We start from the raw sequence: 22,990 nt of genomic DNA on the forward strand, positions 1-22,990 counted from the left end.
GTGTGGAGGCAATCCCTCTGCTCTGAATTTTGAATTGAGTTCCTGCCGAGAGTTAAATGAGAAGATTGATAATACTCTCCTGTCTGTACAGTGAACCTAAAGCTAGCAACTGCTATTTAGGTTTAGCATAAAGACCGGATACAGCTGATTTTCTTACCTTTGGAGAGAGCAAGGCTAGCTGTCCCCCCCTGTTTTTCAGTCTTTATGCTAAGCTAAGCTAACTGCCTCCTGGGTGTAACACATAGACTGTATAGGCTATAAGGTGTAGCCATGTTTTTTCTTAGGGATGATATGCTAAGAAAATCCAGGTAGTAATAATAATCTTAAATGTATTTTAACAGGTGCAAGCTGTTGACGTACCAAGAGGACCTTCCTCAGATCTCTGTGGTCTTCATCTTTGTGAACGAGGCCCTGTCAGTGATCCTGCGCTCCGTCCACAGTGTGGTCAACCACACACCAGCACACGTGCTCAAGGAGATCATCTTGGTGGACGACAACAGTGACAGCGGTAAGACCTTTGACAGCTTTGTATATAAGGATATATGTATAAGGATCATCGCTCTAATAATGACTTCCTCACATATGTAACAAGTCTTTATGTGATCTTACTGTATATATGCTCTGTGGGACATGGATGACAGTCGCTGTGGAGGTTTGATCCAAAGTCTTCCTGATCATTTTCTTTTTTACGTCATGTTTGTTTGTTGTTTCTCTCTCTCAGACTTAAAATCATGAAACCTGTAGAACCTGCAGAACCTCAGCTTATCATTGTCTGTCACCCTCTTTATTATCTCGCCTGGTTCAATGTGAACGACATACACAAATGAGTTGGAGTGATGTTTTTGCACGAGCCTACTGCCAGAGTAGTCAGTCTCGTTATGCTACACTTCCTCATGTGTGTCGTTAGTGTGTGTGACGCAGTTGTCTGCGTGTGTTTGGTTTTGTGAGTAACAGTTGAAGGGATAGAGAACTCCTGAGGGTGGACTCTTGAACACCAGGCTTTAAAATAGCTTAAACAAAAGAGGAAAGAAAAGAGGATGGGATTTGTCGCGCCCTTTTTCTAAACTGCTGCGTACTACCGTCTCCATGGCAATGTGGGCAAATGCTTCCGTTGCCTCCACAACATGACGCCTACAGCGGCTGACGATGCTCGGCTCCATATCCAAAGATATTGGATTTGAAGAGGAAGGGACAATGAACTAGATTCCAGCCGACACTTGGCCCTCCTTCACTTGGCACAGAGGCCTGCCTCTCCCAGGCTGGCAGTGGAAAAGGGCACAGGAATAACATACTGAAAGACGGCCGAGCAGGAGTCACCACTGGCACATCTCCGCTCCCCGCTGAGGCTCTAACGGCCTAGCATTAAACAGGCAGCCGTTAAAAGCCAGTGAACAGACACAAATGGAAGCCAAGCCCTCCTCTCATGATGTCAGTCAGTCTGTCCCACACATTTAGTCTCACAAGGGTTTCCCGAAAACAGATATTTGAAGGACATCCTGATTTTCACTATAAAGACTGACACATTTTCTGACAGTATTTAATTTGATCATATTTTACTTCTCCTCGCTCTCATAAAATGCTTTTATTACAAGGATGTAAAAGGAAACAGCAGTTAGATTCTCGTAACAAAGACTCTCACTGAAATCCATAATGAAATTAGTTTAGTACATGATGTAACTCCATAACTGATGCTGTAATCACTAATTATTTTAAACAAAAACAAAACTGTCATAAGCATAGAATCTGAGATTAAAAAAAGTTGACTATAGATGAATAATGTAAAGGAAATAGACACCTTCACAGATCCTGTAACATGCAGCATCCTAGCACTACTGTGAGAGGGCACATCAATGAGAAAGATGCATGTAAAATATTAATTAAAAGGCGTTACAGTATCATTAAAACATAATATCATGATACAATACTGTTTTCATGTTTTCCTACATCCCTAGACATGACATGTCTAATATCCTGATATTTAAACCACTAAGTTGGCATCCGATTCCCGCTAATTAAACCCTGGAGATTCAACTAATTTGCCACAATCCCTCCTCAGGCTTGGAAACTCAGAGCTGTTAGAACAAAGTTGTCACCAGCCTGAGGAAGTAACACATTGAAACTGTTGTACAAGCTGCTAGCAAATCAGAAAGCTAAACTCACGTTACAACTTCTGCCTCTGTCACTTGTTTGTAACCTTTGCTGTTAAGCATCACACACTGACATTCAGGTCACTCGCTGTGAACAGACGCATCCGTCAGCGGCTCTAACTGTATGTTTACCCACAGTGATGATGATTTGTGCGGAAGTGTGAGACGTTTCTTGGAAGCCGCTCTGCTGTGACATTAGACAATTAACATGCAGGCTGGACTGCTTGACCTTTTCTGGATGGCTCTGTCTGTCCCCTCTCGTTTAAACAAGGCACCGTGAGATGAGTGGAGGTACAGCCACACTCAATCCTGGCATAATAAATCAAGCACAGGAGGCATGTTTGCCTCGTCGCCATTCACATTTCCTTAGCCGGGACCGCCGCTGACATTTATTAGTGGTTGAGAGGTTTAGTCCCAGCACTGGTTCCATCAGTCTGAAAGAAAAGTCACATTCCCAGTGATGAGTTGTGTGTGTGTGTGTGTGTGTGTGTGTGTGTGTGTGTGTGTGTGTGTGTGTGTGTGTGTGTGTGTGTGTGTGTGTGTTTGCTATCAGAACGGAAAGACTTAATGAGCCCTACAGGATTCAATTCCAGCAAATACCACCACCAAATTGATAACTTAATGATTCATATAATGAAAACAGGATATAAACTGAGGACCAGTTGCATACAGCGTGTAGTCTTAATTACAAGTGGAGCTGGATTACTTTAAACATTGCATACATTAAATGTGATTAGATAATGGAGGATTTGCTCATTAACATACTGAGTGTGTGTGTCTGACAGTTTCTATATAGAATAAACTCATTTAGCTCCGTTTTGTTAGAGTTCTTTGACTTTACTTTCCATTCAAAACTTAATCTGCGATCTGAGTTACATCCTTACAGCAGGCTACACAATGGATTAAAACAACGAGGAGGTGAGATGAGAAGAGAGCTGTGAGACAGAAGGTTATTCAGGTTAGAGAGTGTGTCCCTGACGGATGCTTTCATAATTCATCTGTCAGTGATTCTGAGAACAATCAAGCATATTGTTGCCAAAGCAGAATTTTAAATGGACTGGATGAGGCAATGTTAATAATAATAATAATAATAATAATAATAATAATAATAATAATAAATTGTATTTGTAAAGCGCCTTTCAAAGCTAAAAGCAATCTCAAGGCGCTAAAAAAGAGTAGGTCAAGGATGGAGGAGTCTAAAAACATGAACCAATTTACCATCGTGCTGTTTCCAATAAATGTGTGCGAGGTGGATAACCTCCGTATTCCTAACATGCCGCTGCACAGATTATTTCCGGTCTACTGCCAGAACATTCCCCACTTACAGTGAAGTATTGTACTGTCGCACTGCATTTGGATATTATGCCACGATGGGGAGTGCCATTTTACTTTAGGCTACAATGCTTTTGAATATTTAATGAACATCACATTACTTGTGGTGAGCCGGTTCACCCGCTGGATAACTTCACTAGTCTGCTTGTGATCGATCAAAGCGATCACTCTCAGGCCTGTTTCTGTATGAGGGTTTGAGACAAGTCCATAACTCCACCGGTAGAAGAAGAGTGTGGCCTGTGGTTTGTGTAAACACACAGTAAAACACAGCTGACTGGTGTTCTGAGGCTGATCTCACTGGATCGGAAACAGAACATCCTGGGGCTTATGTTAAACACAGGTGTAGTGCTAGTGAGTGAGCACATAGGAGGCAGTATGTGGGAGGGAATATTTCAGGCTTTGCGGCATGCAAGTGAATTCTGATGCTTCAGTTTAAATAATCAAAAGCATGTTCAATACCTCTCCACCATCTATTCTTAACAGCGGCTTCTATAATCTCCCATGTCTCCAAAGGAATTCATGGTGCCGCTTGTGCTACTAAGCATTCATTTTAAATTCATAGAATGAGGGATAGTTATTTATCCTCAGCTATGTTTCACTGCTAGTCCTTTAAAATGTATTCCCTGCTCCATAACTCTCCCCCCATGGACGCAGTCCAATGTTTTATTTGCTAGGATCAGAGGGAGGCCTATAACTTTTCTCCTTACCAGCAAAGCCCAGTAATTATTACACTCTAATAGCTTTTATCATATTGTAGCTGTAGGGGAGGCCGATGATAAAGGACACCCGCTGCACAGGTTAGAAAAACCTTCAACAGTGCAAAGGAAACAAACTGCAAAGCTCTCTGGACCTTCAGAGAGGAGCGATGCAGCTTCTGACAGTGAGCCATCCAGATGGGAAGGCAGCAAAGTTGCCTCATTATTTCTAAATAATCGTACTTGACATTAGTACGATATGCTAACAGCGTGCTCATGTGTACCCACGGGCTCTGAGGGGCTGTTTTTACCAAAGCATACCAAAGACATGAGAGGCTGAGGAAATGTGTATATCTCTGGATGGAGTGTGATCTGCCATTTAGGGGAATATTAGTATTTAAAACGTTTTGCTTTTGTTTTTGATTTGTAACTTCTTGTGGGTGGAAGAGGTCACCCAACACCAGGTTCACTTTGGATCATCTCAGTGTGTGAGTATGAAATGCTCCGAAGGCATCACTTCATATTAGACGGTGGTGGAAATACTTACTTAAACTTAAGAACCAATAAGTAAAATTACAACAAGAAATCCTCAGCACAATGTATTTAGCTTAGAAGAAGATGCCCCTATCTTATATGATAGCTTTATTATATTCTTGATACAGATGCATTGCAGCAGCACTGTTGTAGCAGATGGAGATGAACCTCTTAATGTACAGCTCAGTAGTTCAATCTACTGATTTAATGTACACTTTGAATCTGTAAAGTACCTACAACTCAAATATAGGGGAGTAGAGGTTTAAAGTAGCATACAGGGAAATGAAAACCAAGTACCTAAACAGAAAAAGCTGAACTTAGAATAGTACTTAAGTAAATGTACTTAGATACTTTCCACTAGTGATATTAGACACATTACATCTACGGGCAGTGTGTCTTTGAACATGTGACATCCACAAAGTGCTGCAGCCTGCTTGCAGTCACACACAGTGGTAACCACGCAGCCACCCTGCTGCACATGTGTTCATGTTGAACATACGAGTATCACAGAAATGGAAAACAACACATCCACAGACACAAACAGTCTTCCATGAGTGTTTGCTTCAATTTGGTGTTAAATGCTAACACCACCGCTATGTGTTAAGACCTTCAGCTGGAGACGCCTGACTATGCCTTCACTCACTGCGCCCCCTCAGTCACACAGACAGGGGATTAGACATGTTCCTACTCTCACTGGCTGATTTATGTTGCGAGCCACTGTCACAAGCTAGCTATGGATGCTGTTCAGAGCCACGTGCATCCTTATTAATCTCTCCCTCAGAAAGTGGAACCCTCAGCCGTAACCCAGAGGAGAAGCTCAACCAGCCATCTATCCTGCAATGAAACACACGCAGCAATTTGTGCAACTGGTTTTTTATCCAGAAGTCTTTGTTGTCCCGGTGATGAGACGTCACACTGTACAGCAGCCTGTAGGCTAACCTGAAACATTGTCTTTGGGATCAAATGAAAGCTGCTTTTCTTGATTTAGTTGGATTTGATACAATTTATGAGTCAGCGTCTAAACCTGAGCTCTCGTTAGATCTTTTAGCCAACATTATGTTTTCTCTCACTAATTGGAGGTGTTGGGCTAACGTTAAGCTAGGTATGGACGATCAGTCAACACTGCTTGTTAAACGATCTCATCTACTTCCACACGTGTTGAATACCGAAGACGTGCGTTCGGAGTTGTCTCTGAAGTGACTCCGCTGAGGATTCATTTACAAGCTGGCTACTTATGTGACACATTTGTTTGTGAATTATAATTAAAGTGATGTAATTACTTTTTCAATGAGTAACTGATTGCATTTTTCAAGCAGCTTTCCTCACGCTGGTTTGCGTCACTATACACTGTTTTAGCTGAAGAAGGGGGGAAAAAGAAAAAGCACTCCACTCCAGTCCTGACTTGATGACTTAAAGCAAGTTGGACCAAAACCATGCAGGGAACACATTATCATGTGTTAATGTCACACTGTCATTTGTCATTTAAAGAACAAGTTTCTCTCATCTGCCCTCTTTCAGTGGAGCTGAAATTCAACTTGGACCAGTATGTGAACAAACGCTACCCGGGCCTGGTGAAGATCGTGAGGAACAGCAAGCGGGAGGGCCTGATCCGAGCCAGAATACACGGCTGGAACGCGGCCACTGCTCCTGTCGTCGGCTTCTTTGATGCCCACGTGGAGTTCAACACCGGCTGGTAAGAAAAGGTCATGTTTAACACGGGGAGGTCTGAGCGCTTTCTCTTGTCCTTTCTCACCTTTACCTCGTGCGCTTGGCTTTTCATGTTTTCAGCACAGAAGGATGTCATGTACAATTATGATCGTTGAAATATGCAGTTCAGTCTGCTCAAAGCATTTTGTGTCATGTCAAGTCTTACTGACACGGCACTCTTCGTCAGAACCACCATTCTTATTATTAGTAAGGGTTTATGGTTAATAACCTCTCTTGCGTCTCCTTTTATAAATTGTAAGTAATGTTAGAGCGGAATAGAAAGACAGCACCATTTCAATGACACTAGCTGTCCAGAAAACACACACTTATGACAAGATCCAGAGACAGACACTGACTTTAATTCAAAAGAGAGAACAAATGTTGAGCATGTCGACATGATCTTACCTGCAGGCTCTGGTCTTATTTTGCAATATGAAATTACTTCTGGGGGTCTCAGTCCAATGTCTGCCTGCTGCTTAAGTTTACCAGCAAACAAGTCGCTCAAATAGATGTAATTGGCACCTAATTTGAGCTTGTCGTGCTGTCAGTATTTATAGATGAAGTGTAGCTTTTGTCTGGCAGGCAGGTAGGGGGGGGCTCGAAGGGATGATGGAAGAGGAGGAGGGATGGAGGAGGATAGCAGAGAGACACTGTATGTTCTGCTCATAAATTGTTTACAGTGTCCCGAGATGCAGCTCAGCTTTTTTGGCTAACTAGATACCAGGAATATAAATGGAAATCATGCACACACTGCTCCAACACAGCGGTGACAGGAAGGCGCTCCTTATAACCTCCGGTAGTAGAAGTAATCCAGCTAGATGTAGTGTGAACACACTACTAGCTGAAGCAGGATGACTTTCCATGATGCCGATTTGCCAACAAAACAAAAAGCTAGATGTTAAAAACAAGGAGGTGTGGGTAGAAAGTGTATGCACATCTGGAGTGAGATACAGTGTCACATCTCATATTATTATATTGGCCCCATAGATGTTTTATACACAGACAACATCTGGACCTCCTCCTTCTGCCTGCAACCTCTGTTTTGAAATAATGCAATTTGACCAAATTGTGGCTCATGTTGGATAAATAATGACAGAAACAAATGAAATCATACATTAAGGCCTGATACAATATGTGTTTACTGGCTACATTATTTAATTTCAAATACAAATCATAATGAATTATTTGATTAATTGAGGCTATTATGTATGTTTAGTGAGCAGCTTAATATATAGATATATGTATGAGGAGTCTACGTGGCAGTAGACAAACAATATGTCGGTGTAGGCTTGGCTCACTTCCGGACATACAGATGTTTATGTGAAATAAAAAGCATTGTGTGACACGTCTGCCAAATACTGCCATGCTCAAATATCCTGCCTCATGAAAACAGGGTTCCGACATGAAGGTTAAAAGCTTCCTGTGCATTTGAATAACTAAATGATATTACTAAAGAAGGTCTCTGTCTCTCTCGTGCTTTGTGAAGAAGCACGAGAGGTCAGGGAGAGCGTGACCTTGTTAAGAAAATACTGTCTACCATGTATTATTCAGCCATTTCCCACCAAACACATCAACCTTGTAACCCTTGCAGTGATGTAGTAAACCTTGATCAGTGCTGTTTTGTAGCATGATTGTGAACCTGATGCCCGGCGGCTGTGCACGGCGGGCCGCCCAGCCAACAAACGGCACTCGGGGAGAAAGTTGCATCATTGCCTCGGTGCAATACTGATGATAATTGATACCCTGGTGGAGCCTACGCCTGTTTCCCATCTGTTCTTGCTCAAAAATAGACGTACCTGTCATGCCCTCACGTAACCCATTCACCTCCATATAGGTTTCCTCCTCCTCAGTTCTGGCGCTATGCAATCACCACCCCCCTGTTCTGCATGCTGGGGCTGAGTTCCTTTTGAGCTAGTTCACCTGCTGCCATCGTGTACATTTTACACAACCTCACGCTTTCACCCACGTACCCTCCATCTTTCTTTAATAACCTGCTGCCTTTTAGTTTTGATTTATTTGCTACAGATTTGCTTTTGCATGTTTTATTTACGGTAGAGCAGCGTCTCTGTGATTTCTTTACAATGTAGATGCTGGGTGAAGGCACATAGCTATGGAGGAGATGACAGGCATCTTCAAGAACCTCCTCTGTGCTGCTTAGATATATTGTGTGAGTGTGTTTGTATAGTGTGTGTGTGTATTTATTATCTCCTGTATATCTGCTCATCTTTCTGTGCTGCTCCTTATATTCAGATAGATTCACTTGTGGTATGTACACTATCTATTTGCTACAATGGAAGCCCCCCCTATTTATCATAATATGATTATTCACCATTGCACATTCAGTGATAAGTGAGATGGATGGTTCCTCTAGATGTTGTGGTGATTCTCCCTCAATGACCTTGTACACTGTTCATACTGAGCCAGAGACAACGCTGCCAGCTCTCCGCTGCAGTGCTGTGATTCATCGGCATGGCGCTCCACCTGGGGTGTCGTACGTTTGGAGCTGAAATGTATTGCTGGTTCGCATTATTGTTAAAGCAGACATAATTATAACATACCGTACAGTGCACTTGACAGCTGTTTCCCATCCCTCACACCATGTTGGTTTATGAGGATTTAAGAAGCGAGCAGTGATGGAATCAGATTTCCACGGCTTTGCTCTGCTTTAATATGAGGATATGAAATAGTTGCCTATCATTAAGACGGTATTGCATCAGCTAAATGTTCATAATCCTTCTTCTCTCACGCTTTATGTGCATCCATCCTTCAGACAACAGTCAGTCCATTCTGCTCCGAACAGGACCCGTTTCCCTCGGCATGCTCTGTAAATAAACAGGATTAATAGCAGGAAATGGGAACGTGTTGTAATTAGGACTCTCTGTATGCTGCCATGCCGCCGCTGCAGAGGGGAAGCGCAGGGAAATTGATATTTATTTGGTTTTTGAAGTCCCTGCACAGTTGCAATCTCAGGTTATTAACGATTAATGATTAGAAGTGTAGCAGCCGCTTCCCACAGAGTGTGTGCTGGAGATAAGATTGTCATTGCACGGAGGTTGTAATGAAATAGATGCTTCAGAAAGCAACACTTTGATGAATCTTCAATGCTACACTGCTATGTGACCTGGTGAGTTTATCTTAGAATAAGACAAACTGGTGAATTTCATAGAAGTAAGAAAGTGATAAAACCAACCTCCGCCTCCTGTAATTATAATATATATATATATATATATATGTATATATATGTCACATCCATAGTTATCCGTGCATGCAGGAAAATGTAATATAATAATATTAAATTCAATGGTACATAAATTCAGAGTTCTTGGAGGCTGAGGAAATGTTTTTTTAGCAAAAGTAAATGATGTTTTTACTCCGTCTGCCGGTCGCTCAGTGTTTGTATCTGTCTGTTCTTAGTGCTTCACAGAGCACAGGACAAGCAGACTTGCGAAACCGCAGAAAAGACAGATATTTGTATCATAACAAGCACTTCCTGAGCAATGCTCATGCTTCTGCATCTCACTGACGTCATAATGAATTGAGATTCTGCGTGGATACCTTTCACTTTCTTTAGACTCTGTATATTTTATGGGAGGCAGGAGACTGGCCTATATTAATATGTGCTCTACATGTGCATGTCTGAGCTGCTCTGTGGAACAGCCAGGCAGGAGGACTGTGAACGGCCTCACATTTAAAGAGATTTAATGCCCTTAAAGATGGTTCGAGGCACTGCAGGCTTAGATACTTCTCAAAGACGTGCACCACACTGTCATGTGCAGATGCATCACATGCACACGGCAAACATAAAGGAACTCTTTCAGAGTTAGTTCATTTGTGTTGGTATTTAAACACACTAATTATTGACTCTTTGTGTAGTTGTGTAGATTTATTTGATAATTCAAACCTATATAAAAAAATCAATTCATGCATATGATCATAAATTTAGTGACGGTTTCACTTTAAGTAAAAGATCCTGAAACCAATGTGTTGAACTCATCGCTCTGTGGAATTTGGATGTGCAATTTCTTTCTGCATCATTCCTCCAAACTCGGCTTTAGACGGCATCACCTCTATGCTTTCAGAGCAGGGGTCTTCAGGCCAGGGACCCCCAAACTGGTGTAGCATTGAGCAGGCACCCCCTACTGCAGCAGGCACCCCCGACTGCATAATGAGCAATGATATAATGAGCAAGTTGTGCAAACTATCAAACTTCAAAATATCCAGAATGACTTGATAATAGAGTCAGAAAGTGTAAAGAACTGCATGTCATAGATAAGGCTGTTAGCAGTAAGCTAGCAGAGGAGGATGCCCTTTAGTGAGCTACAGCCGGCATCGGCTTTAAATCACACCAAGCCAGATAAAGAGAGTGTGCATGTGAAGGTCTTGTCATAACATAACACAACGTTAACACTCACAAGACTTTAAGGTGGTGTCGCAGCCAGGTGAGGAGTTAAACTTCCTCATGGTCACACTGTCAGATTCAACTTAGAGAAACTTAAGGTACTGGAATGAAATCAAACCGCAGTAAAATTAACTTTTCATGAAGTGAGATTTGTGAAGGTTCTCCTAAACACCAGAAATATAACTCACCTCAGTCTGCTGTGCTATTCCTGTGCATGCTCTCACATCAATTATTTGTGTCATCCATGAAAGCTACTGTACACCAAACTTGCATTTTCTCCTGCATGAGTAGCTCACTTTCTGCTGCGTAAAGTCTAATGCAGATTTAAAGGGGATCTTATGTCAGCCACTGACGGCCCTGCTGCTCTTGTCTGATCATTCCCAGCTTCAGAATCATTAACTATTTGAGATCTGTTGATCTGGAATTTCTAAATAAAAAAATGTAATCTCAAAGCGGAGAGCTGCGAGGTTTTCCCATCAGCACTGGACACAGGTATGTCTGAGGGTGAAACCATCTCTGAGGTTGAGTAAAGCAGATATAAATTGCGATTGCACAGTGATATATATATCCTGACTTGTAACACGCCATACTGTTTGTTTAATTCTGCGAAATGTGTGCGCAGCCTGATGCGAAGCTCCGCAAAGGTGCCGGTTATTATGAAAGACAAATAGTAATCCATGAAGAGTTGATAAATCGGAGTGAGCTCCTGCTTCAATATGAACCGCTACAAGAAATGGCATGGTGGAGCGGACGGCAATGGAGGTTGTCTGTATGTATTCGTGATATTGAATGAGTCATCGCTGGAAGGGGGAGAAATCATATTGTAGCAGGAACAGAGCATGATTTGGGTCAATGTGGATGAATAACCCTCTCAGTGTTATGCAGATGAAATGGCAGATACAGGAAGAGAAATGACATGAGGCTCGTCTGTCAAAACCAGATGTGTCCTCATTTCCAGAGCATCTCTGTCTTATCAGCCTCCCGGATCCCTGAGGTGCAGGAGCTGCTGGCTGGCTCTGGGCTTTCTGAGCGGTTCTCAAGGACGCAGGGAGATGAATGGCAGAGAGAGCTGCTGAAGGTTAGGGAGTGGAGAAGAACATTCAGTGACAGCAACACCACAGCTAACCACGACAAACTAACCATGTCAGGAACACTGCTTCATTAAACAATCCTCTAAAGGTTTAAAGCCAGTTCTTTATTGCAGCACGTACTCGCATGCTGCACAAGAAAGCATGCTTTGCCTGTACTGTCTTTCTCAAACACTGAAATAACTCATTGAGTTGAATAACTGTTTGTCAGGCGGCTTTGAAACATCAAAGGTTTCAAAACCTGCAGCATTAGAAACGCAGAAGAAAATAATTTAGGCAATTTATCCTCAGACAGTTTTTAACCGTCAGATCTATCAGAGAATACCTGGCAGACATTGACACATCTGTACATCTTCTATATGTTAATGTGTGAATACGGATACTTTTTCATTTGCTTTGTTTTCTTTATATATTAATGTTTTTATCGGCTAATTTATGTCTTGTGCTGTGAATGTGTGTTTGATCACAGTCTGCTATTCAGTCTCAAAACATTAGTGGGACATCTGTTATGACACAAGCTGTGGAGAATGTGAAAGTCCTGTGTAACCATGGATGTGTTACAGTAAGAGAGCTGAACATGGTGCCGTCATTCAGCCTGCTCCCAATATGTGCAAAGTCGACTGGGAGCAGGAGGCCAGCACTAATGTGCATGTGCAGTGGACCACACAACACCAACCGACGGTTTTTATTAACAGTGAATGAGTGCAACTTTACAGTCTTGAATAAACTGTTCTAATGCTGCATTGTCTGCACATACATCCCCGGGTGTGATGACATCACGTGCTGGCTCATGAGCATCAACAAGTTTGCAATCCATTTTTCATTTGATAAAACTAGGGCTGTCGAATTAGCGCCTTAATTTCGATTAATTAATCACAGAAGAAATAACGCAGATTAATCGCGCTCTTAGATGTAACTGTTGATGCTCCGTTCTGTGAGATTCCTGCAGCAAAGAATGTTCGAACCATGAGAGAACTTCAAGATTAAATATATATCTATAGATCTATATTTAGATCTATAGATATCAGCTCAACACAAAGCACTTAGCAGCTAGCTCGGAGCTAGCTAGCACCGCCGTTGATGCTAAAGTGAGCGACCCGTCTCGTCATCTCTCGATCAGGCGTTCAGACGCAGCATGAGTCGGTCTACCTGAGACACAATAACATCGGTCTACCTGAGACACGTTAACATCGGTCTACCTGAGACACGTTAACATCGGTCTACCTGAGACACGTTAACATTGGTCTACCTGAGACACGTTAACATCGAGTCTACCTGAGACACATTAACATCGGTCTACCTGAGACACGTTAACATCGGTCTACCTGAGACACGTTAACATCGGTCTACCTGAGACACGTTAACATCGGTCTACCTGAGACACGTTAACATCGAGTCTACCTGAGACACGTTAACATCGGTCTACCTGAGACACGTTAACATCGAGTCTACCTGAGACACGTTAACATCGGTCTACCTGAGACACATTAACATCGGTCTGCCTGAGACACATTGACATCGGTCTACCTGAGACACGTTAACATCGGTCTACCTGAGACACATTAACATCGGTCTACCTGAGACACATTAACATCGAGTCTACCTGAGACACGTTAACATCGGTCTACCGGAGACACGTTAACATCGGTCTACCTGAGACACGTTAACATCGAGTCTACCTGAGACACATTAACATCGGTCTACCTGAGACACGTTAACATCGGTCTACCTGAGACACGTTAACATCGGTCTACCTGAGACACGTTAACATCGGTCTACCTGAGACACATTAACATCGAGTCTACCTGAGACACGTTAACATCGGTCTACCTGAGACACGTTAACATCGGTCTACCTGAGACACGTTAACATCGGTCTACCTGAGACACGTTAACATCGGTCTACCTGAGACACATTAACATCGAGTCTACCTGAGACACATTAACATCGGTCTACCTGAGACACATTAACATCGAGTCTACCTGAGACACGTTAACATCGGTCTACCTGAGACACGTTGACATCGGTCTACCTGAGACACGTTGACATCGGTCTACCTGAGACACGTTGACATCGGTCTACCTGAGACACGTTAACATCGGTCTACCTGAGACACGTTAACATCGGTCTACCTGAGACACGTTGACATCGGTCTACCTGAGACACGTTAACATCGGTCTACCTGAGACACGTTAACATCGGTCTACCTGAGACACGTTAACATCGGTCTACCTGAGACACGTTAACATCGGTCTACCTGAGACACGTTAACATCGGTCTACCTGAGACACGTTAACATCGGTCTACCTGAGACACACTAACAACTCCATCAGAGATGTATTGCAATGTACTGCAGGTGGTGGAGGACAGGGGGCTAACGGAGGCGTTACACATGGCGTCAAAGACACAAATTTTAAACATATTGTTTATTGTGCAATGAAAGATGTTATGCCTGATTTTAAATTGCAGTTTATGTCAAACAGTTTGTCAGTGTTGTCTAAGATAAATGTAGCAAACAAGATATTGGAGAAAGAGTATTGAAATAAAAGACATGTTGACAGTTTATAATGCTACTCATGGATTCATCTTCCAAAATCCATTTGAATATTTTGAAATGCTTCTCACAGCAAATATTGATACATGCGATTAATCTAGATGAATTAATCACAAAGCTTGTAATTACTTAGATTAATTTTTTTTAATCGCTTGACAGCCCTAGATAAAACACAAAAATAAAATTGCAAAAGTGCAAAAATTGTTCAGCCAGGAAACATCTGCAGTGAGAACCCAGAGCAGCTAGCAAGAGATGAGCTGCAGTCTCTGGTGTGTGCGTGTGTGTGTGTGTTGCTGCTGCTGACATTCAGAAAGCACACGTGATGTTAAAGGTGAATCAAAGTGAAATTCATTTGTTGCAGCAGCTGACAGCTGCACACAACAGTGAGTGTGCTTTTGGTGATTAGCACTCTGTACAAGCTGATGCAAACCAATTCAACTGTCTACTTGTATTTGTATTTTTTTGACACTGTCATGGAGGTTAAGTTAATTATATGTTTTAGCAAAGAGGTGATAGTTAGTGACGGTGTTGTACTGAACTGCATTTTATTCAGAGGTGTCGTTTGTAAATGGAAAGACAAAACATTTATATAACGTAATAAACATAATTAAATTCACACATTCTGACAATGTCAATAAAAACTGAACATTATGCTCTTTGTCAAAGTAGAATTCATGGCAGAGCTGTTGCATTGATTATTTAGATTACTAATAAGTTAATATGAAGCTGAAACTAGCAGGCTGTTAGCTTAGCTTAGCATAAAGACTGGAAACAGTAGGAAACAGCTAGCCTGGCTCTCTCTAAAGGTTTTTATTTAACAGCACCTCAAGCTCAATAAATAACACATCGTATATGTTTGTTTAATCCTTACAAAACCCAAAAATATCCCAAAATGTCTAAACTAATGATGGCGTGTGTGCTATAATGACCACTGACTGGAGGTTACAGTCACCCACAGTATTGGACATCAACAATGCGACAGATTAACGTAGAAACTCTGAAACATGTCTATAGCATTTAATATACTTTAGAGTAAAGTCAGAAGGAGCAATCTGCCAGCCTGTGGTACTTTAACCAAACACTCTCACGTTATTTAATAATGGCTTTTTATAAGTACTGCTTCATATTTCACTGACATCCCATATTGTTCAATTTGGATCCATTCCCTCTGTACTCTCTGTCCCCTACCTTCATGTGATAAGTAGTAATTTAGCTTTTGGAAGATAAATGGGTATCACTTTTTGAAGAGAAGTAGATGGGGGTGGGGGGATGGGGGGGTTAGAAGTTTATCATGTGACAAATTGAGCGTATGAAGAGTTGCTTTGAAGATATGTTGGAGATCATCTCTCAGCATGAGAAGATTATACAAATGTAGGCAGTGCCAGCAGCCTTTCGGCATCACTCTGCACCATATGGATCTCAAGTCCACGCTGCCCTTGGCCAAGGCTTTAAATAGCAGAGGGAGTTGTGTGGCATCGAAAAAAAGCATTCTAGCAACCACGAGACAAAGGCAGCAAAACTCTAGAAGTCCTCCTAAATGGCACTAAGTTCCTACAGTAGCTAAGTGTTGCTTCTTAAGACCTAATACCACCACTGCTGAGGCAGCCTTTACTGAAGGGAGAGAACTTATATTTATAGAAGAAGTGTTTTGCTTTGGATGATATCACATCTTTACATCTTGATGGTTTGGTTTGTTTTAGTGGAATGGTAAACCCTAACCCCTAACCCTAACCCCTAACCCTAACCCTAACCCTAACCCTAACCCTAACCCTCCCCAAACAAGACACTCAGAACTCAACAAAGAAACGGAACTGAATTGGTATCGCCTTTTTATTTCCTAAAAATCTCTGAAATATCAAACTAGAGAATATCACCAGCCTTTAAGGTTACGGTCATTCAGAAAGATTGCCTCATAGTTAAAAGTATAGTTTGACATTTTGGAAAATAATGTTCCCTTGAGTTGGATGAGAAGATCGATATTCTGCCAAACCTTTATTATGTTGAATATGTAGCTGGAGCCTGGAGGGCGTTTTATATATATTTATATATATATATATATATATATATATATATATATATATATATATATATATATATATATATATATATATTATCTCAGCATTCAGAGAGGAAGCAGGAGGAAAGTGCTCGCTCTGTCGATCTTAGCCACTGATGTCTGAAGTTACAAAAACCATCAATAATAAATGATAAATTGATAGTTAATTAAACTTCAGTTGTGGTTATTCTACTGTTAAGAAACAATGACATTATAACTGATGTTTACTAATGTATTAGTTATGCTAAAACTTATGTTATTTTAACAGTTTATTGTTCCACACATTATAACTTTGTGTATATACTATATTAAGTATTTGTTAACCAAGCCATTTTTAAACCTTAAGAAATTGTGTGTAAAACATTCATAAACATTAAATAGAGGGATGGACCAGATATATATTTACGATATTATAAATACATGATTTGTAAACCGTCTATAAACATTGTTTGGATGGCTGTTATTAAGAAGCATCTGATAATAATACCTTGTTCAATGGTTAAACAATACTTTGACAACATGAATGTTTTTAGATGCTTAACAAGCACACGTCCGGTAATTTTGAACATGTTCAAAACATCAGCGTTCAACAACGCACCCCAGTGTGTCACCGCCTGCTCTTAACGAACACTATTTATACCTTACCTTATATCAACGTACACCAACGTGTTGCCGATATTTTGTATACGTTATGCATTCGTTGGGTATTCGTCTGATACATTTTGTATAAGTAAGTGATACGATATCAACAGGTTAGACATGCGTATCTGTATATGTTCACTTTTCCGATCCGATCCGATGAAAAGTTGGACGTATTTGGACTCTGACAAATTGTCGTATGCGCCGGTGTACGTTTCTGTTATGCGGAGATGTGTGACAGGGCCTTAAAGTGTGGCATTCAGAGAGGGATGTAAAGTCTAATTCTACTCATACTATAACTAACTCTTCTCTCACCAACATAATCTAGTAAAGATTGAAAGATGCAGTAAGTAGACTGGCAGCAGCGGCCACTTTCAGGACTGTTTGGCTTGTTGTTAGATACTTACTCTTCATTACCTCTAACCATCAAGTACGGACTGACAAACCCATAATTTTCTGATGTTTTTTCTCAAATTGGCTTTTTAAGAGCTACTTTTAGCCTTAAGAGGTTTTGTGAATATGAACCCTGCTCTCTACTTGATGTGTTCTAAAAGAATGTGTCCCAGCCAGAGCTGCCTGAGAGTAAAAGCCCTGCGATGAAGAGTCAGAGTCAGAGCGAGGCCTTTTTCAGAAACTAACTTGCAACCCTTCACATAGAGGGATCAGGTTTTACCTGTTATCCAGTCTTATCGGGATAAGTGTCACATTTTGACATTTCGTTTTCATGAGCAGGAGATATCAAATATGGTATAATATCTGTCGTTCTGCAAGACTTTCACCTCATAAACAGTGGAGGGAAGCGGATCCCGAATGTCGAATAACTGCTGATTCGACAGACTGCATCATCGCTGAAATCCCGTGTAAATGTAGCGCAGGAGTGAAAGTCAGGATGACATCTGTAGCCATCCATAGCTGCTCCTGGCATCCTCTTATGGAATCAGGATCTACAGTAAACACCTCTTTGTTCAGTATTCGGGTTGATTTCCTGCACATCATTTCTAGGAAACCAAATTCACATTACTTCACTTTACATTTACATTCAGTTCCATCATCCATCTGGTCATCCATGAAGAGATTTATTAATTCTAACATTGTTGCAATATTAATACTTCCAACCTCTTCAGGGCAGAATGAAAATATGCACGCCTTTATTATTTTTGCTGAAGCAGAGTGTTCTCCTCTGTCTGTCGTCACCTTTTGTAACTGTCCAATGAAGCTCCTGCATACTGATCTCTGAAATCCTGCTCTTAACTTGGACCTTTTTTCTTGTCCAAAGGGCTGAACCTATTCTGACCCGGATGAAGGAGGATCACACCCGCATCATCCTGCCCGCCATAGACAACATCAAGTACAACACGTTTGAGGTGCAGCAGTACGCCAACGCCGCCCATGGCTACAACTGGGGGCTTTGGTGTATGTACATCATCCCCCCGCAGGAGTGGCTGGACAAGGGCGATGAGACAGCCCCTATCAGGTGAGGGCCGCGGCCGGCGAACAGCCTCCATTATAGATGAGGATGTTTAATGAAATATGGATAGCCTCAGCACATGACTTATTCATGTGAGGAACCATCAAACTAAGGTGCTCTGTATTCCGATGTGCCACCCAAACGCACAAATAAAGCCTCTCTGTGCAAAGCTGTCTAATTACCGTGATGAATCTCTTTTATTATGATGCAGGATCACGAGGCCACAGCGATACAGTGTCATTAGTGTAATTATGTGTTGAATATAAGGCAGGCATTCCACCATTCACTTCCCAAATCAATCAATCAATTCACGTAATTCAAGTAATTTCTTCTACTTTTCATTGAATCTCAACACGTCCTGCAAAGGTTTCATATTAAAAGTCTAGCAGAAAGTGTTGACCTGAATATGCACATTAATAGATGTTCACCTGCTAAAGCCAAAAGAGTCGGGTGTCTTATTGCCATTCCATATTTTGGAGCCTGGAGACTTTTAGAAGTCACGTCTTGGATGTGTGATACAACATCAGATCCTGGAACACGCAGTGCACCAGTATCTTCTCTTTGAGTACTAAAATCAGAATTGGTCAGCTCTGCCATAGCGATAAGAAAATCTTATATTGCACGGCAGCGTCTGAGCCTCCATGAACATGAAGGCACAACAACAGAGAGACGGGGAGGCAGCAATAATGTGTTCACAACCAGTAAGAGAGGTGTAGCAGCAACAATTTATTTTATTGATACTATTCCATATCTCTGGCTGTGCTCCATTCTACAATGTTCTAAACGAGCAAAATATGAGAGCGAAAGAAATAGGTGCAGTTTACACAAACCTAATGTGATCCTGCATAATAAAACGACCTTTAACTAAACATTGCAGCTCTCATGTGCAACACTGCCAGGTGTCCCTGAGCTCGCATCTATCTGGTGGAATGACTAAATGCATGAATCTCAGTGGACGCTGCAAGGAAACAATTGGCACTGGGAAAATACATGAAATATAAAGACTGAATAGTCTCATGATATGGGTGTTTGAAAACTCTTGAAGGACACATTGAACATTTCAGATGCTGCTTTATGTGGAAGGCTATATCTTTTTGTTTTAATGTTGTTAGGACAAAGCTGGTACAAGGTCAAGCCAGAGCCGGCACGAAGGAGCTCAGCTATTTTTTGTTTAATATTTCCAAATGAAGGGCACTGCTGGATTACACACGTGGCTGAGGGCTTGATGCGCTGCCAATGCCGTTTTAGTGCTCTAAAATCTTGAGGTCAGATCTGAAGTTAAAAAAGGCACGTACAAATATTCACACCACAATGAAAAAAGGTGACAATATAGTGACCTTGAATGTGATACTTGAAGTGTGAGTGATGGCACACAAGTCTCCAACAGCCCTTTCAGCTTGACTTGTGAGGACACCAGGAACCATGGATAATAACAAACATAGTGCAACACATAACAGGAACACAGCTCATATAGGGAAACATGCAATAACATGGAGGCAGCGGAAACAAGTTGTGAACACAAAACTGAGTTGAACAGTTGCTTCTTTACACATCCAGCAGTTACGGAGCAACATTATCATTTGTGAGGAGTTGTGTTTAAGTCTACCTGTGTAAGATGCTCCAATATGTTCGCTGACTAGCTGCTAACCTTTCTTTTGAGCAGCTGTGACCGAAAGCGCCGCAATGAGTGTGAATTAAAAAAACTTAAAGTTGTGAGCAGAACAGCTGAACAGCGGAGCTGCAGATGTTCTCTGTCGGTGCATCACAACAAGCGACCGCTCTCACATAGGAAGATAGATTATAGCTGCTTCAAAGTAAAGACTGTCTACGTGCCAGCTGCAAACACACTAATGCTTACTGTCAGAATCTCTTCTAATGTCCCAAACGTGAAAAGTCTCAACCTCGGGCGCTGCAGAGTAGGCAAAGCGATAACGGTTTCATTTGATACACTTGGTCTCATACAAAGAAACAATGTGATAACATTTTATACTGTGGACCTAAATAGAGCTGTCTTATCAATGCGCCATGAAAATAATGTATTATTGAGCATTAAGTGGCGGACTTGAGATAGAAGAAGGATAGAACAGCCTCAGACGCCGCAGAGCTGCTGGTTCCCCATCGACACTGTGCCGCAAATGGACAGATCGCCTGAAGGGCCAGCTGAAGTGTGTCGGCTGTGTGGATTTCTATTGGAAATCTTTCTCCCACTTGTTTCCTCAAGGTTCCTGCCCATCAACAACAGAAGCCTTGTGGCCATACAGAGCTCAGTCTCAAAGCCGTTCCTGGCTGTTTGGACACAATCAACTAAAAAGTTCACATAAAGACACAAAACTGCCTCTTTCTGAGAGTGCAGAGGGTTGCAAACACTTTTAGAGATTTGAAAAGATGAGGTTTTCTTTGGCAGCTACAGCGATTATTACCAGGACAGAATAGGAAGATGGTGGACATGGCTGCAAGTGGTATGAATATGTGTACAGAAACCTGACATGTTTAACGGAAAGTGCAGAGAGACTGTTGTTCCTAAGTGGGAAGCCATATATTTACAGTACAATAATCACAGTGTTGATGTAAGTGAGTGTGAAGTAGCATTAAAAATAGTATGAAATAGCAGAATTAAAATAGTATAAATAGCAGAATTAAAATAGTATAAATAGCAGAATTAAAATATTATAAAATAGCAGAATTAAAATAGTATAAAGTAGCAGAATTGAAATAATATAAAGTAGCAGAATTAAAATAAATTAAAATAGGAGAATTAAAATAGTATAAAATAGCAGAATTAAAATAGTATAAAGTAGCAGAATTAAAATAAATTAAAATAGGAGAATTAAAATAATATAAAATAGCAGAATTAAAATAGTATAAAATAACATTGGAGATCATGCCTAGTTTCTGTATCTGTGCCGTACTGAACGACCTCCTGAAACCACGTTCATCACCATTCTTGTAGATGTTTGAAACGATCAGAGCCACATGTTGAAAGCATGAGATCCACAATGGGCCCCTGTGGCCCTTCAGCTGGTTTACTCCCTTTGCTACACATTCTTCAGAGTCTTCCCGTTTCATAAACAAACCCCAGTGTGTTAAGTTTCATGAAATCTATCGGTTAAAGCCAATAATGTTCTTTAATCTTTCACTTTTCCACTAATTGTGTAAAGAACATGCAAACACATTTATCAGAGGAGCTTCCTCTTGTTCCCGTGGTAACACCGTCTCTACTTGATCTCAGGCTTTTCAAGAATACACACTCGAATCAAAGTTACCTTTACACATTCATAAACCAGTTATATACAGAATGAAATCATTTAAATGAGTTTAAAGTGGCATAGAGTAGCAGCATTACAGATGATATGTATATGAGGTATATGAGTAGTGCTTTCAAAGTAGGACCATACTTCAAATCTGTGTACTTTCTTGAGATTGTCATTTGCTGTGGAGGCACTTTAAATCACTTTGAAGCAAAGAAAATATGAGAATCAGACATAAGTAAGCAGCACTTACAATACTTCCTGCAATTACTGTAAACAAAATACTCCAATCTAAACATCTTGCTTAAACAGATGCTTGCAAGGAAAGATTTAAAAGGTGTAAATGCATCTGACTGCACAAACAGGGCGAATAAGCTTTGTGTCGATAAAACCAAGTTCAATATGAACCACAAAAGGACTGATTATAGCCACCACTGCACTTTCTACAGGAGTAATCATAAATAATGAGCACAATTATAAAAATGAGCACACAGACTTACACAAGAATAGAAGACATGTCATTATGCAGCATTATATTCCAGTGAGGTAGTTTCATCAGGCCTTTCTATGTGTATAAATAATGGCTTTGATGCACATGTTCTTTAAAAGATTCAACCTATTACTTAATAAAACAAACATTACTGAATGTTTCTTACATGTTCCTCTCACACCTGAAGCATCAGGGTTGTCATACACGTTGAGATGAGAGGTCACAGATGTTCAAACAGCAGAGTCTTAATCTGGGTGAGAAGTATGCAATCTTAAATGAGTCTTTATCTTGCCAAATCGCTTACATGTATCAGATGTTCATACTGCCGACTGCTAGCAAATGATCTGGGGGTAAAGTTGAGGGGTGTGAGGGGTGGATGAGCACTGCAGGCCGACCATCTGCACACTAAAAATATCTGAGAAACACGCAGGAAGATCCAACCACCAATCTGTGATGTCTGAAGCAGTCCAGAAGTTGTTCTGTGACTAAATTCCCTCTTATTTTATTCCCACGAAAACACTTTCTCTCATGTTGCCGTTTGAAGCGACTTCTTTGTGCTGAATACATGTAAGTACAAAAAGCCAGAACAACAGTGCGACAGGGAGAGAACAATGGCTGGGTGTATTATTCCCA

At 41.2% G+C, this 22,990-nt stretch overlaps 1 protein-coding gene across 1 annotated transcript in view; it reads left to right on the plus strand.

The window, feature by feature from the left end:
- The window catches only part of galnt9 (polypeptide N-acetylgalactosaminyltransferase 9), an 82,300-nt gene that overhangs the window by 21,980 nt on the left and 37,330 nt on the right, over window positions 1–22,990 (plus strand). Inside the window, exons 3-5 of the mRNA XM_029440743.1 lie at window positions 342–508; window positions 6,227–6,401; window positions 18,428–18,625. Of these exons, the coding sequence (XP_029296603.1) occupies window positions 342–508; window positions 6,227–6,401; window positions 18,428–18,625 (540 nt within the window). The remainder of the gene's footprint in view (window positions 1–341; window positions 509–6,226; window positions 6,402–18,427; window positions 18,626–22,990) is intronic.

Source organism: Cottoperca gobio, chromosome 9, assembly GCF_900634415.1.
Source record: "Cottoperca gobio chromosome 9, fCotGob3.1, whole genome shotgun sequence".
Classification (NCBI taxonomy): Eukaryota; Metazoa; Chordata; class Actinopteri; order Perciformes; family Bovichtidae; genus Cottoperca; species Cottoperca gobio.